This window comes from Chiloscyllium punctatum, chromosome 26, assembly GCF_047496795.1.
Source record: "Chiloscyllium punctatum isolate Juve2018m chromosome 26, sChiPun1.3, whole genome shotgun sequence".
Lineage (NCBI taxonomy): Eukaryota > Metazoa > Chordata > Chondrichthyes > Orectolobiformes > Hemiscylliidae > Chiloscyllium > Chiloscyllium punctatum.
The window spans coordinates 70706202-70720680 of record NC_092764.1 but is presented as its reverse complement, the minus strand read 5'-3'; the positions used below and the strand labels follow the sequence as shown (position 1 = coordinate 70720680).

General features: G+C 38.5%; 1 protein-coding gene across 8 annotated transcripts in view; it reads right to left on the bottom strand.

Moving 5' to 3' along the window:
* cnot1 (CCR4-NOT transcription complex, subunit 1) overlaps positions 1 to 14479 on the bottom strand; it is a 161645-nt gene that overhangs the window by 94584 nt on the left and 52582 nt on the right. For all 8 annotated transcript variants that reach the window (XM_072547597.1, XM_072547601.1, XM_072547599.1 and 5 more), the window contains 4 exons: positions 14056 to 14259; positions 11908 to 12073; positions 8096 to 8222; positions 6257 to 6367 (listed from right to left, as the gene is read on the bottom strand). In XM_072547597.1, the coding sequence (XP_072403698.1) occupies positions 6257 to 6367; positions 8096 to 8222; positions 11908 to 12073; positions 14056 to 14259 (608 nt within the window). The remainder of the gene's footprint in view (positions 1 to 6256; positions 6368 to 8095; positions 8223 to 11907; positions 12074 to 14055; positions 14260 to 14479) is intronic.

Here is a 14479-nt window from a genome sequence, read left to right as displayed (position 1 = left end):
GTTCACATCATCCAGAAGGGCAAATCATAAGTGAACCCATCCATGAGAAAGAGCATATGAGGATTTGCTGGGACAAGCTGGCATAACTCGTCTTAGGCAAATAACGAAGCCTAAATACTTACAAGTAGTATTGATGCTGACCCTTCAGAAGCCCCATCTTATATTAACAAGAGAGGGATAATCAGCAATTCATGGATTCCAAACAGGTTTTTCAGAGATGCTAGCTTTAGGCTGAGTTATTGTGGTGTGGATTGCATATTTTCCATTCATCCTGAGATGTATATACACACCTCTAAATCTTTTCGCACAATACAGTGATCACAATTCAAAATTATTGACTTGATTGAAAACAGTTTAGCAGGTCACCTGAATTCATGTAAGGCCCTTATATAAATGCAAACTTTCTTTTTCTTTTATCCAAGTTTGCATGCATAAGTAAGCATTGAATCAAAGGTTCTAAACGAGGGGGAGGTTCGGCTGCAATCATTGAGGCTTCAATGGCAACAGGGAACAAATTCAAAATGGAATCTTCTAAAACTAAAATCAATGACGACAAAAATGGTCTACACATTGACCAATAATTTCCCAAACTCTAACAGCATAAATAATCAGAATTCAAGTCATGTTATTCTCATTATCCATTCACCCAAAACATCATTGGAAGGCTTGAAACAACTTCAAGGACATGAAAGCTTTCAGAATCAATGACAAACATTTTAATGCTATGTAGAGACCAATAAACGATCCACAGATAGGTTTGGAAACAAACGTTCAAATATTTATCATTTTATGATGGCTCAATGATTGGCACAACCCAGAATTTCAGATTCTCAATGACCTCTTTTTTTCTCTCCGTATGCAACAGTTTCAGAGGCAAAATTAGATTTGCTGCAAAGTCAAAAGGCATTGTGTAACTCGTCTTAATACAGCTGGGTTTTAATAAAGACAGTTTAATCCCAATTATGAAAAGCTCCAGTTAAGAACAGGGTTTTCCAGTGAGAATTTACTGCCTGAAATGTGACCAGTCAAAACTTAGAAGTTCAAAGACAGCATGCATATAAGGACTTCTATTAGTTATTCCAGTAAAATCACTCCTTCCCTAACTCTCTGTATAAATCCCATGATATTGTCGAATTGTCAGGCATTGTCAAAAGATATTTCACAGTTTTAAAAAGAAATTTAATTGTGTCATGGAACGTGCAATATTAGAAGCTTTAAAACTAAAAACTGCCAGATCACAAAATTTCTGGGCAGGGTAAACTTCTCAAGTAGAATGCTTCACACACCTTGGCCGGGGAGATAGTGAGAAAAGGACCATATGTCTCATCTCATGCAACTTCATCAATGGGCCACCTGGAGGTGCACTTCTATTAATCTGCACTGCCTCGGAAGCAATCCAAAGATTTTAAACCTGTAGCTGGCTCATCCCAAAATCAATAGGGTTAACATTTCAGGCTTCAGCTTCTGTTTAATACAAATACAGAATTCATCCCGGAACAAACACCCTGCCATTGCCCTCTTTGAGGTATGTTAAAAACAGTAGGTAGAAAGATCACGCTCTGACTGGTAATATAGCAGAAATCCATTAACACATTATGTACTAGGACCGATTGCTTAAACCAGTCGGTCAGAAACGACCTATGTAAACAGCAAGGTTAGCACTTACAATTGCTGGACCATTACCAAGTAATTTGCCTTCAGAAGCTCCTAATGATAGTTTTGTAGACATCCACATTTACACAGCTCATCTATAGAATGGTGTTCAACTATTTTGTTTGCTTGGACAGGATGAAGACATGCAGAAAACTTGAAGCTCATATAATGAGAGTTTTGTTATTATTTTGTTAATGGCACAGTCTACCTTTGTGGTTGGTTTACAAATTAAAGGCTTTCATAGTCAGTCTCTCGGAGCATATAATTTACCACTCCAACAAGTCCTTTTACACTTTGGGAATTTTACTATAAGTAAAATAAGCTGTGAACAGAGAATGAACAAAACAGACTGGTCGTTTGTGAAAAAGAACAATTAGGGGTGATTATAAACAGTAACTTCTTAATTTACATTCCTCCAATGAGCCCATTCACCACCTACTTTTCAAAGCATTATTTCTTATTAAGGTATGCTTCCACTAGCTCAGAAGCTATCTACTTAACTGTGCTTCATTGCAGCCAAGACAAACTAAGCCCTTGCCAGTCACTTTTATTTTCCAGCAGAGATCATTTGATACAATCAAGTGGTTACATATTAAAACCACAACTCAGATAATGAGCAGAAAAATCACTGTCCGCCATTAGGATTAGCCAATGTAACTTACATTTATATAGTGCCTTTAATATAGTAAAATGCTCAATGGTACTTCTGAAGAGCTCTACTAGACAAAAATTCAACACAGCCTCAAACAGGTATTGGAACAAGTGACCAAGGACTTCCTACAAATGAAGTTTAAAGGAGCAGCTTAAAGAGGAAAGATAGCAGAAGATAAAACGGGTTTTAAAAAGTTATTCAAGTGCTTAAGGCCAAAGGTAGTTGAAAGCACAGCTGTCTGTAGTTTGAACAAAATAGGGGTGAGGGAAGGGGAAAGAGGCCATGGCAAAATACAGAGGTCGAATGCAAACTTTAAATAGACTACTGGAGATCAGCAAGCACAAGATGATAAGTGAGCAGGAATTATTACAAGTCAGGATATGCAGTAAGCCTAGTCTACCAAGAGTATATGGGAAGCTGGTCAGAAAAGCATTGGATTAGAGGAGCCTGGAGAGGGGGAAAACATTGCCTGTTTTTCCCTGGTTTCTGCAATGTTATGGAGGTGGAGGAGGTGATCTCGATAATAGGAGAGAATATGGTATCAGGAACTTAGCTCAGGATTAACTAAGCTACCATAAGTAGGGTTTCACTTTTGGGTTGGGGTCAGTAGCCATGGAAGAGTTGTGGTAACTACTGCAATGGCTTTATTCTTTCCAATACTAAATTGGAAGAAATGTACGATTATCCAATACTGGATGAGGAGTAAGCATCTCAGCAAATCAGAGGCAGTGGATGTGTCATAAAAAGTGACAGAGAGGTAGAAGAGTGTTGCTAACTTCTGTATGCAATCTGACATTTTCTGACCACACAGAACTCAGCATTCACAAGGAATTAAATTTCATATTTCCTAACATTAGTATCATCAAGAACACTTACAGATTCTCCCATTTTTTCCAATTCTAAGAACTTTAAAACAAGCATTTTCTACAGGAAATGTTAAGTCAAAGAAACTTGAGCTGTTTTAAAAGGATGCCTGCAATCCAAGCTAGGTACACCGATAGAGAGAAAAAAAAATCAATATATTGAAGCTTGAAAGGTAAAAAATGTAGCTATTTAAAGCTCACACAACAGACATTATACAAAATACCAAAGTAATTGGAACAGCTGTTAAGTCACCATCTGGCTTCTGTTGCAGGGTGACTAGATAAGACAGACAGCTGCAACAAATTCACACATGTTTATGCAATTCACCATATTATCTTACAAGCCCTTTAACCTGTACATTGATGAATGATGAAATTCTCTTGATGAATATGCAAAATTTTAAAACCAATATTTAGCTGCTCTGACAATACAACCAACCAAATTGTAAGTAATCAATAGATATCTCAAAAATATTACAAAACTGAAAACGTATTCAACAGGCACAGATGTGAAATCCGCATCCTGTCATTGTGCTTATTCTAATTTTAGACCAGGAAAGGTGTTTGTTTCTCTAGATTTCACCATTACATCATCCAATTCAACATCAGTTTGCTGAAGTGCGCTAATGAGCTTTTGACTGCAGAACACGCATATCAGCTGATGGTACTCTTGCCTCCAAGTCGTAGGTTGTGGCTACATACCCCACTCTAAGACAAGAAGGTAAATACCAGACTAACACCGCAGTACTGAGGGAGTGCTGCACTACCACAGGAAGGTGCACCTTTCCAATGCAATATTAAACTGAGGGACGCTTTTACCCTCTCAGGTGGATGTGGAAGGTTCCATTGTTTTACATGTAATAACAGAAGGCCAGTTAACCCTACTAACCTTCAATCAAAATCCAAAAAACACATCTGGTCATCATACTGCTACTTGTAAGAACCTAATGTATGCAACTTGGCTTCCTTGCGCTAATGACTAGATTTCATGAAGTATTATTTCAGCTGCAAATTTCTTTGGGGCAACTGTGGTTGTGTAAAGCTCTACATAAATGTATGGTTTTTATGTTAAAATGTATCAAATTGACCCAAATCAGCTTAAAACGAGGTCGAACCATTTATCAATAAAATCACCCCCATTATTTTCTCGTTACAACACCTAGCTACTTTTAAAAAGAAGCCCATTGAATTGCATCAGCCACACTTCCTATCCACTTGCTCCAATACAGATCCCAGTCTGCAATGAAATATTTCCACATCGGTCCCAAGCTTGTACTTTGTAACCCTGAACCTGCACTTTTACTTTGTATCTAAATGAACTGCACTGGGCTTACTATACCTTAGTTAGTTCTATTAGAATTCTAGAAGTTACTGTCAGGAGCTTTGCCTGGAGATTGAAGAGTCCTTAAACTACCAAGCATTTAGGCAGCAATATGTGAATGAAATGAATAAAATGTTCTTTATAGGTCACCACATCAACAATGGGAATTAGCTTGTTTACTCAGCACAGAGGCTGCTGGCACAGTTGGGGGCAATGCAGGGTACTGAACTAAGATAAGAAGGCTATTATGGACTAATGTGTGCAATGGTTGAAAGAAGGTTTGTTGATACTGTAGCGTTAGCGATGTGCCGCCCAGAGCCTAAAGACAGCAGTGCACAAAGTGCCTCTGGCACAAACTTACTCTTCATGCTAGTTGTGGTATCCAGGTTTCCCTGCAAACCAAATTATCTCATCATGAGGGAAGGTGAAAACACAAATTATCCAACAGTGCTACTCTGCATAACTAGCCTAATGTTCTCTCTTCTATATCTGCCCCATACTTCTCTAAAGTATTACCGATACTGGGATGAGCTTGAGTAAACCTCTCCAGACTAGTCAGTAAAAGAACTCTTCAGAAAATGCTTCACTAGATAGGAACAATGATTGTTAACTCAATCTGCACAATTCAACTATGTCTCTGGAAACTGCTACAATGTCAAACAAGAGTGAAAGTGCAATCCTTCATTACTAGTAAACTACCTACCTGTAAAAGCCACTTTCCTGAGCCAATACTGATCAGTTTGCAGAGTAAATGTTCATTCACCTTGCTGTTTGTCTTGGCTATATTTAAAAAATGGTTGCCACTTTCACCCAAATACCATGACAACACTTTACGGTGAATCACTGCACTTCAGTACATTTGAAATATTAGATGCGACAATGGGCAAGATTATCTCCCTCAAGTTACATTGGTTATTTTAATTTGTTTTATGTATGAGCACCACCATGGGGTGGTGAGTAGGTCTAATGAAAATTGTGTGTAAACAAAGGCAAAGATAAAAATAACTCCCTGCAAATCATTCTGTCGTGAACTGATAAGTATTCAGCGATTCAGTCTAAACAGATCTCTCAATCTTGCACAGAAGTGTGATTAGATTTCTCAAGTGTGTTGCTGTCTGGTGAAATTTGACGGACTATTTTTAGCATGCTGTTCACAACTGGATAACTGAATAGTACATTACACCATTTCAAATCTCTAAACTGCCTGAGCAAAGTCCAATCGGAATGAATCAATGTATTATGGAATTTCCTGTAGTAAAATCAAACAGGAGGAGTTAGTATTTACTGAAACGTAATGATTTGCATTCAGCTTTTAGCCCTTAGAGATTTTTCAGGGCAGAAGTAGAATGTGGTTACAGAAACATGGAGAATGGTTTTGAAGGTTTCATACATAGACATACAGCAACTTGCAGGATAGAAAATACTGCCTTCACACCTTTGTGGTACAAGAATAATGGGATTTTTTGTTTGCTTGACCTTAGTTGTTTCTAGATAGAAATGACTAACTTTTTGTATTACTCGGTCATCATCAAATGCTTTTAATATTTTATTATTCTGAAAAGCAAGCAAGCTTGATCAGTTGGAGTTACGAACTACACTGACAATTTTATTATTTCTGATTATCTGGCCAAAGATGCAACCTTTTCCTCCACCACAACAATAGTCACCAAAGTCACACATTCTATGTCAAATGCATTTGAGAACTTCCAAGAAAAGTCGCAAGTGCCGAGTTTGAAGTTTTTATTAGAGGTTTATTAGTTTACTTACCACTTCTTTCACAACATCAATAAATATTTCTACATTCCAGGTATGAGCTTGTGCAGAGTCACTTTTATCCTTCCCATCACTCCAGATTCCACTACTAGGGGCTGATATAGACTGTAAGCCAAGACAAAAGTATTTAGCGAAAATCAAAATCAAGTCAGAATAATAAGTTTTCCAGTTCATTTGCCAGAGAGCTATAGGCTAAGCCAAGTCTGATTTCTTTATTTAAATTATCCCTAAGGAGCTGCTAGGGCCAAGAGATAAGACATTGCTTTATCATCTTTGCTGGGTCTTTATGGAACTGAATTATTACAGAATTCAAGCAAACACTTCAAATTAACATTTTCTGTACTGGCCTTGATCTGTCTCAACACTTGTAGTAGGTTGAAAACAATTGCCACTAGGAATTAAAATCACCAGTCAGTATAATTTGATGATACAAAACATTTTCTGCCAATTACCCAACTTGCAAGAGCACTGTTACTTATCCAACTCTACAGCTGCTGCAGTTAGAACATATACAATTTATAGCTCGCGACATGAACAAAATCTTCACATGAGGTGTTAGTAGATTTACAACAGTCGTTGGCCTCAGGAAACAATTTGCAATTATAATTGAGCTGACTGCAAATACTACGGAGAAGTAAATGGCAAAAGGAAGCAGTTGTGTACACTGCTTACTGAGATGGTGATTTAAATTAAAACCATCAATGTTGTTCAGATCATAGCTTACCTGAGTAAGGTGTCAGAGGCAACTAACCATTACAGTAAAGTAAATGGGAAGAGTATACACATGGACAAACTATGAAACCAATGCATGGAAAATTTTTAAATTAACATACAATTGTTTCTCAAGATCTTTGTAGGAGTGTAGACCAAAGTTAAAAAGAAATTTACCAGTTTAGTCAAATTGCCAGAAAAATAGGAGTAGTATTGCTGGTTTGGAAATGGACAGTAACAGTTCCATTAAGTAGAGAAGGTGACAGGGAGATACAACACATGACAATACTAAGTGGAGTTTGGTAGAATTTTGGAACGACAGAAAAGGGTGGCTATGGGGAAAAGGAGATTCAGAAGAGGCGGCAGATATATGGTCCACATCTTTACTAAGAAAGTACTGGGACTATAGGAACAGCTATTTTGCAGGCATGAAGTAAATGAGCAATTCACTGTAAAGAGATTAGTTAAGGTTTTTAGTTAAGGTTGGACAGATATACAGACAGGCAGACAGATAATTAAGACCAAAAATTTTAAAACACAGTTATGGCTCCTGAGAGCAGTAATACAGTCTATACTGCTACAGACAATTCATATAGAGTAGCAAAGATTTCAAAAAAAGGGTTTGAGGATAACTTTAGAATGGGGACTGAAACCCATCAGGACTGAATACGATCACACCTCCAGTTCACAACTGTTACAACACAAAGGGTTGTGGAGGTGTCGGTATTGGATTGGGGTGTGCCATGACGTTGAAGTGCCAGTGATGGACTATAACCTGGTGTTGTGAGATTTTTAAACTTTGACCACAAAAGATATAGAAGCCGAAACACTGAAAGTGGTGTTTGAACGCAGACTTAGCTTGGAGACAACTTTTAAACGTGCAGTGATACTGTCACTTTAGAGACATTTTCAATGCATGGCACATCATTGAGGATCAGTATTGCCACTCAATGAAATACCAGAGAGAATGACAAAGCTAAAATAGTGAGCTTGGACAAAGAAATACTTGGATAGAACAGTGACAACAAGCAACCATTACAAAATAAGGTATTTCAGACCAATATTGTGTCTCCTTAATTCAAACAGCACAAATTCATTTTCCCTTCCTTCTATCATGCTTACTTGTAAAGAAATGCCATCGGTCAGGCCTGAATGCGTCCGAGCCATCATTCCCAGCACCCTGGCAACCTGAGATGCAGTCACATCCCGAACACCAAACTGCAAAATTATTTGGCGGCATTCTTCAACGCTAATAAGAAAAAGTCATGTTGATTTAGTTAGAAAGACCTTTCTAGGTACAGTGATTTGGAATTACAGAACTAAAAATAAGAGATTTCTTTAACTGAAACTTTGACTCAATACTAAAATGGTTGCCAAAACTGCAGTGTTTTTAGGAAAGTATCTTTGGCTGTCAAAGCAGTCCTTTGTCTTATTCCTTAAGAGCAGAAACAAACAATTTGCAAAGTTGGAAAAGGAACACTTACCTGTGCTCACATATTTGGCAACTAGACAAAACTCAACAGCAAACTATTCAAGTTGCATGTTGCTACTACAGTCAGAGCACAAATTTAAAAGCTCACAAAGGATCCTGATCGTGTCTGCTATCCAATTAGTTCCTTAAAAGTCAGTATATAAAACAAATTAAGTCTCTACAATTTTCATCAAGACATAAATCACAAGGGACAGATTTAACAATCAGTATCTCAAAATCATCTCATTTCAGTCACATAACACTGGCCTCTCATTAAAATAATTGCCTTGGTAAAATGGTGACTGCACGCAAGTTCACAGGCTTCCAACTTATAAAAGAGAACAATGGTAATAGACGAACCACCAGTCACAATCTAAGGATATAACAATTCTATGGGGAATACTGGACAGAAACAACTTCCCATCATTTTGCAACACAGTCCTGTAAGATTCTCTTAAATCTTCTACATCTAGGGCTTCAGATCTACATAACTAATAAAACACTAGTAATGTTAAGTAACGCTATTGCTTCACGGATTCACTATTTTATAACAGATGTAGAATGGACCAGAGATTTCCAGAATCTGTAGACAAAAAACGTAAACTCTAAATAATGTACAAGAAGAAATTGTTGCATCACTGTGCTATGTGACCAGTTGTATCTAGACAGGAATCACAATTGTTAGTGTAGAGGTGGCCTTTTAGCCCACCATACTTACACCGATTCTATTACCCAATGTCAATCTCCTGGTCTTTACCCCATATCCTTTTTTTCTTTTAAAAGGAGCAGTAACAGCTTCACCCTAGCTACTCTGTCTAACCCTCTCATGCATATTTTTGAGCGGAGGAAGATTTATATTGGGGTTACCAGAGGTCATGGTTGGAATCCTTGCTTTTTCTGATATACATGAATGATCCGGATCTTGTGAGCCGGGGCCAATTTCAAAAAGTTTGCAGATGACACTAAACTTGGAAGAATTATAAACAGTGAAGACGACAGTGTGGAAGTCCAAACGGACATTGCTAAGTTGGAGTGGGCGAATAGATGGCAGATGAGGTTCAATGCAGCCAAGTTGAGATGATCACTTTGGGAGGGTGTTGAAAGAACACTGAAAGACAACATAAAATAGGTGGTACAATTCTAAAGGGAGTGCAGAAGCATTGGGACCTGAGCGTTTATGTACACAGTTCACTGAAGTTGGCATGACAGGTGGACAGCAACTGATAAAGCATACGGTATTCTCAGCTTTATTAAGAGTGGGACAGAGTACAAGGGGAAGGTGATGTTGAACTTGCATTAGACACTTCTTAGACCTCAGGTGGAGTGTTGTGTACATCTCTGGGTGCCTCCTTGTAGGCGAGATGTGAATGCATTGAGATCTTGCACAGCTCAAAAATATGCATAGACTATTGTGGCTTCCCATCACTCTTCTAATGCTGCACCCATGTTGCTACTGTCCCCTTTATATCATAACCTAGAATCTTCCTTTAAGTCAGTTGCATAGCACTGTATTCAAAGCCTTCTGGAAGTCCTTGTATACCACATCAACAGTATTATCATCAACAATTCTTTATTAAGTCTTCAAAATAAACTCCAGCAAGTTAGTTAAACACCATGTCCTCTGCACAAACCTGCACCAACTCTTCCTAATCAGCCCACATTTTCCCACATGATTACCAATACTATCTCAAAATAATTTTCTAATACACCAGCTAGTAGGCACAATAGACAACTGTACAAGTTCTCTAATCCAACTGTGTTACATAAGAAATGCCAAGTAGACCTTTCAGTTATCTACAGAGAGAATAAGGGCAACAGGAAGAAAAAAAAAGGCCATGCAGAATCTAAGGAGCAGGTATCTGCATTCTCAACAAGGACGTTTTACATGTTAAACAGTGTCAGTTATAGTTGATTTTAAAAAGGTCTATGCGCTCCGTACGGATGCTGCAATTTTACACTAAGTCATTTAACATGTCTCATTTAACTTTTATGCCCAATCCAACCAATGTTACAGTATTAGAATTTTACAACAGAAAAAAAAAGTCAAAAACATGTTTTGAAAGAGTTACGGTCTGAATCAAATTCTACTGTCCTTTCCACGCCAGATTATGTTTCCACTATTGGTTCTGGTAGGCCATTCCATATCCTAATAAGCTTATGTTTAAGAAACATGATCTGTGCCCGAGCCTTAACTTTACACCTCTAGTTATCAAATAAGAAAAAGTATGTTAACTCAATAGTTTATCATTTCAAACAGCTTTAGCTTCTATGATCTCCCTTAATATTAAAGGCTCTTCTCGTTCCATGTATCACATTTGTACCTTTTGTGCTCACCTCCATCCTAAAGTAAAGCACACAAAGCCTGTCACGATACTCTAAGTGCAAACCTGACCTTAACTCTAACGTACAACCTAGCATCCCAACTGTCACTGTCATTACAAACGGGAAGATCAATATATTCTCTACTTGAGGAGACACAGCTGTTTAAACCTTGTTATTTCTTTACAGAAAGATTTACTATTTAGTATTCACATTTCCTTCTTCACTCCCACTCCAAAAAGCATAATTGTACAATTCTCTGCAATAAATTTTATTAGATAATTAGTGTATCTAATCTGCAAACACATTGAAAGCTTACAAAAATCATTTCAACTCTCAGCATCAAGACCTCCAAAGTTAAATCCAGGATGGAATCCATCTCACTTTCTATATAGGCATAAACTGGGTCACTACTTATTGGTGCAGCGCAGCATGATCACACACAAATAGTATTTCACCAAACTGGTAGCTCAACAACTTCAATCAAACCGTTCTTTCAAAAAGGAAGGGTCTCACTTTCCCACAAAGGAAAATTAATCTCAATGATCAAAATGCAAACAATATTTTCAATTGCTAGGTATACACCATACAATGCACCTTTTAATTCTCTTCCCTCCCTGTTGCCCCCAGCTGTTACTATAGTGGCTCTAATGGAGGGAAAGAAATATATGCAAGTCATACTCCTAAGCTACTTTCATACATCTTCTGGTAGTCAGTTTACAGCTGCATTTGCAGAGATCTGGAATCAGGTCAACTGTGTTTAATAAATCTGTTTCTTTTGGCAAGAGAATATTTGGAGTGGGTGCAACAAAAGCATTTACCCTCAAAAGGGCTTAAATCGATTAAAAGAGTTTAAAAAGCTCATATTTGAACTGGCAGAATTCACTGCTTCCTCCAACAGTAATAGTCATACTTTATACTTTGACACGAGGGGCCAGGTGTGCTCAATTTAATATCCATAAATCAACCCACTAGTGAAGTAACAATTTGAAATGAAAACAGAATAGTTGTTCATTGAAAAAAAGCTGCGCAAGGGAAAAATTCCAGTAGCTCCAGACCAGAACTACCTGCAACAACTAGAAATTCAACTCAAACTAAGATTTGTTTATTTTTGAATAATATTCATGAACAGACTTATACATGCCTTGTACAAAAGCCGTAGCCTACTTCTTGCATAAAGTCTGCCAGTGAGCTGTCCATCGTTTTCGCTATCCCTCCCGAATCTGTCAGGATTCTATCCATCAGAATGTCCCGTTTTTCAGGATATAGTAGTGGTGCAAGCACCACAGGACAACGCTCTTGCGGAAAATCTGGTAGATGAAAAAATTAGGAAATTAGTAACAATTGCAGTTCTTCTACAGGCATTTCAGGTGAGCTTGAAAGAAAGAAAATCCCTCCAAAAACATTCCCTTCAACTTCTACCCACATGACTTGCAAACTGGTTCAAATCACCTACAGACACACATATCCTCTGTTTTAATGAATGCTCCTTCACCCTTTCCCATTAGGCACAGCCAATTCCAAGTAACTCCTCATACAACTTAGGAGGAACAACAAATCACCTGTCCCCAAAGTTGATTATGCCATCAAAACGATCTACAATTATGAAGAATACCAATTTAGATAAGGTATGCAAAGATGACCAACACCTGGAGAACTGCAGCTCAGGAATATACTTATAGTATGGGAATGCAAAGTGCAGTACAATTTCCCTCTGTGCTGCAGCATCCCGAGGACAAGGTTAAATCACATGGAACATAGGGAGAACTAGCCACATGGATACAGAACTTGCTCGAAGGTAGAAGACAGGGGAGTGGTGGCGAAGGAGGGTTGCTTTTCAGACTGGAGGCCTGTGAACAGTGGAGTGCCACAAGGTTCAGTGCTCGGTCCACTACTTTTTGTCATTTATATAAACGAGTTGGATGTGAGCATAAGAGGTATAGTTAGTAAGTTTGCAGATGATACCAAACGGGAGGTGCAGTGGACAGCAAGGAAGGTTATCTCAGATTACAATGGGACCCTGATCAGATGGGCCAATGGGGTGAAGAGTGGCAGGTGGAGTTTAATTTAGATAAATGTGAGGTGCTGCACTTTGGAAAGGCAAATCTGTAGTTAGAGGTTTACAAAATCACGAGGGTCATTGATAGGGTGTCCACAACTCGTGGGCATAAAGTTGAGGGGAAATGTTTAAGAGGGGAGCTAAGGGGCAACCTTTCCTCCCAGAGGGTGGTACATGTATGGAATGAGCTGCCAGAGGTACAACTGCAACATTTAAAAAGGCATCTGGATGGGTATATGAATAAGAAAGGTTTGGAGTGATAAAGGCCAAGTGCTGGCAAACTGGATTAGATTAATTTAGGATATCAGGTCAGCATGGACGTGTTAGACAGTAGGGTCTGTTTCTACGCTGTACATCTCTATGACTCCATATAGTTAAACAAGACAAGTCAGAGCAATCTCCTTCTTGACTCACCCCTCCGAAAGGCAATGACTGTGTGCAGAGAAGCTGGCATGTTACTCGGCATCTTTGCCTCTCTTATTTTCACAACTATTACTCACGATGGCAGTAATTTCAGATTACATTCAACACTAGCCACTCCTGACTTGTTCTACATCTAACAGGCAATCAAACACATTTAGGAATTGATCAGGAGCAGAACCCAAAGCCTACTTTACTCAAAGCACCCCAAAGCAAAAAATAAATCTCTCACACCCAACCACTCCAACAGTTGAAATCTGTTCCTTTAGCTTGAGCTAAGGATTAGAATCAATACCTTCAAATCAGTCTCCAAGGCTGATCTGCTCACTTGATAAACAGGTTAAACCGGAGAGATGCTGAAGGTGCGCGACTCTCAAACATTTGCAAACACTTTCAGCACATTTAAGTGACCTAGCATCACCTTCTCAGGGTAATTCGAATCAAACAGTAACTCAAATCTTACCAATGCCTAAAAATGAATTACAAAAAAATTTGAAGATGGCTGGCACTGGAAGCTTCAGGCATACTCTGGCATACATCTATATGGTAACATATAGATAGAACCTCCATAACTCAGGAAAAGAACTACACAGCCTATTTCTATTTCCCAGGTCTTAATTCATAGCCCTGTCAATTAAAGCAATTCAAATACAAATCTAGGAATTTTGGTTTACATGCAATGAAGAATTCTATCGCTACCACCCTGTTGGCCATGAATTTAGATCTTCATCACTCTGGGCGGAAAGATTTGCTGCTCCCTGCTGATGGTACACCATTTTGACTCTTTGGTATTAGAAATCATGTCTTGCTTACCTCTGCGCAAGGTCTTAAGAAAAGCGTCAATTTGTTCCTGTCCAACACCAAAAGCTCCCTTTTGCCCAAACAGCAGATGGGAGAGGAGCAGGTGTAGGACTTCTATTGCAATATCCTGAAAGCCACCTTCTTGGTTCCCGCTTACGTCTGCGTCGATGTAAGATCGCAGGAGATCGGGAAGTTTCTGTTTCACGAACTGGAGAGCTGCAATTCAAAAGAAACAACTTTGCTAAAGAGGCAATATCAATTGATATCTTTTTCCAGTGACACGAGTTAATGGAAAAGCTTTCCACAAGTAGATTAAGGCGTGCGCTTCTGTAAAAGACTTGGGTCTGACTGACGGAGACAGGTAAAAATTGTTCAAAATTGACAGCTCGACTTTGAGAATTCCCACTGTGGTGGGATAGTAGTGACCCGTCTGTTT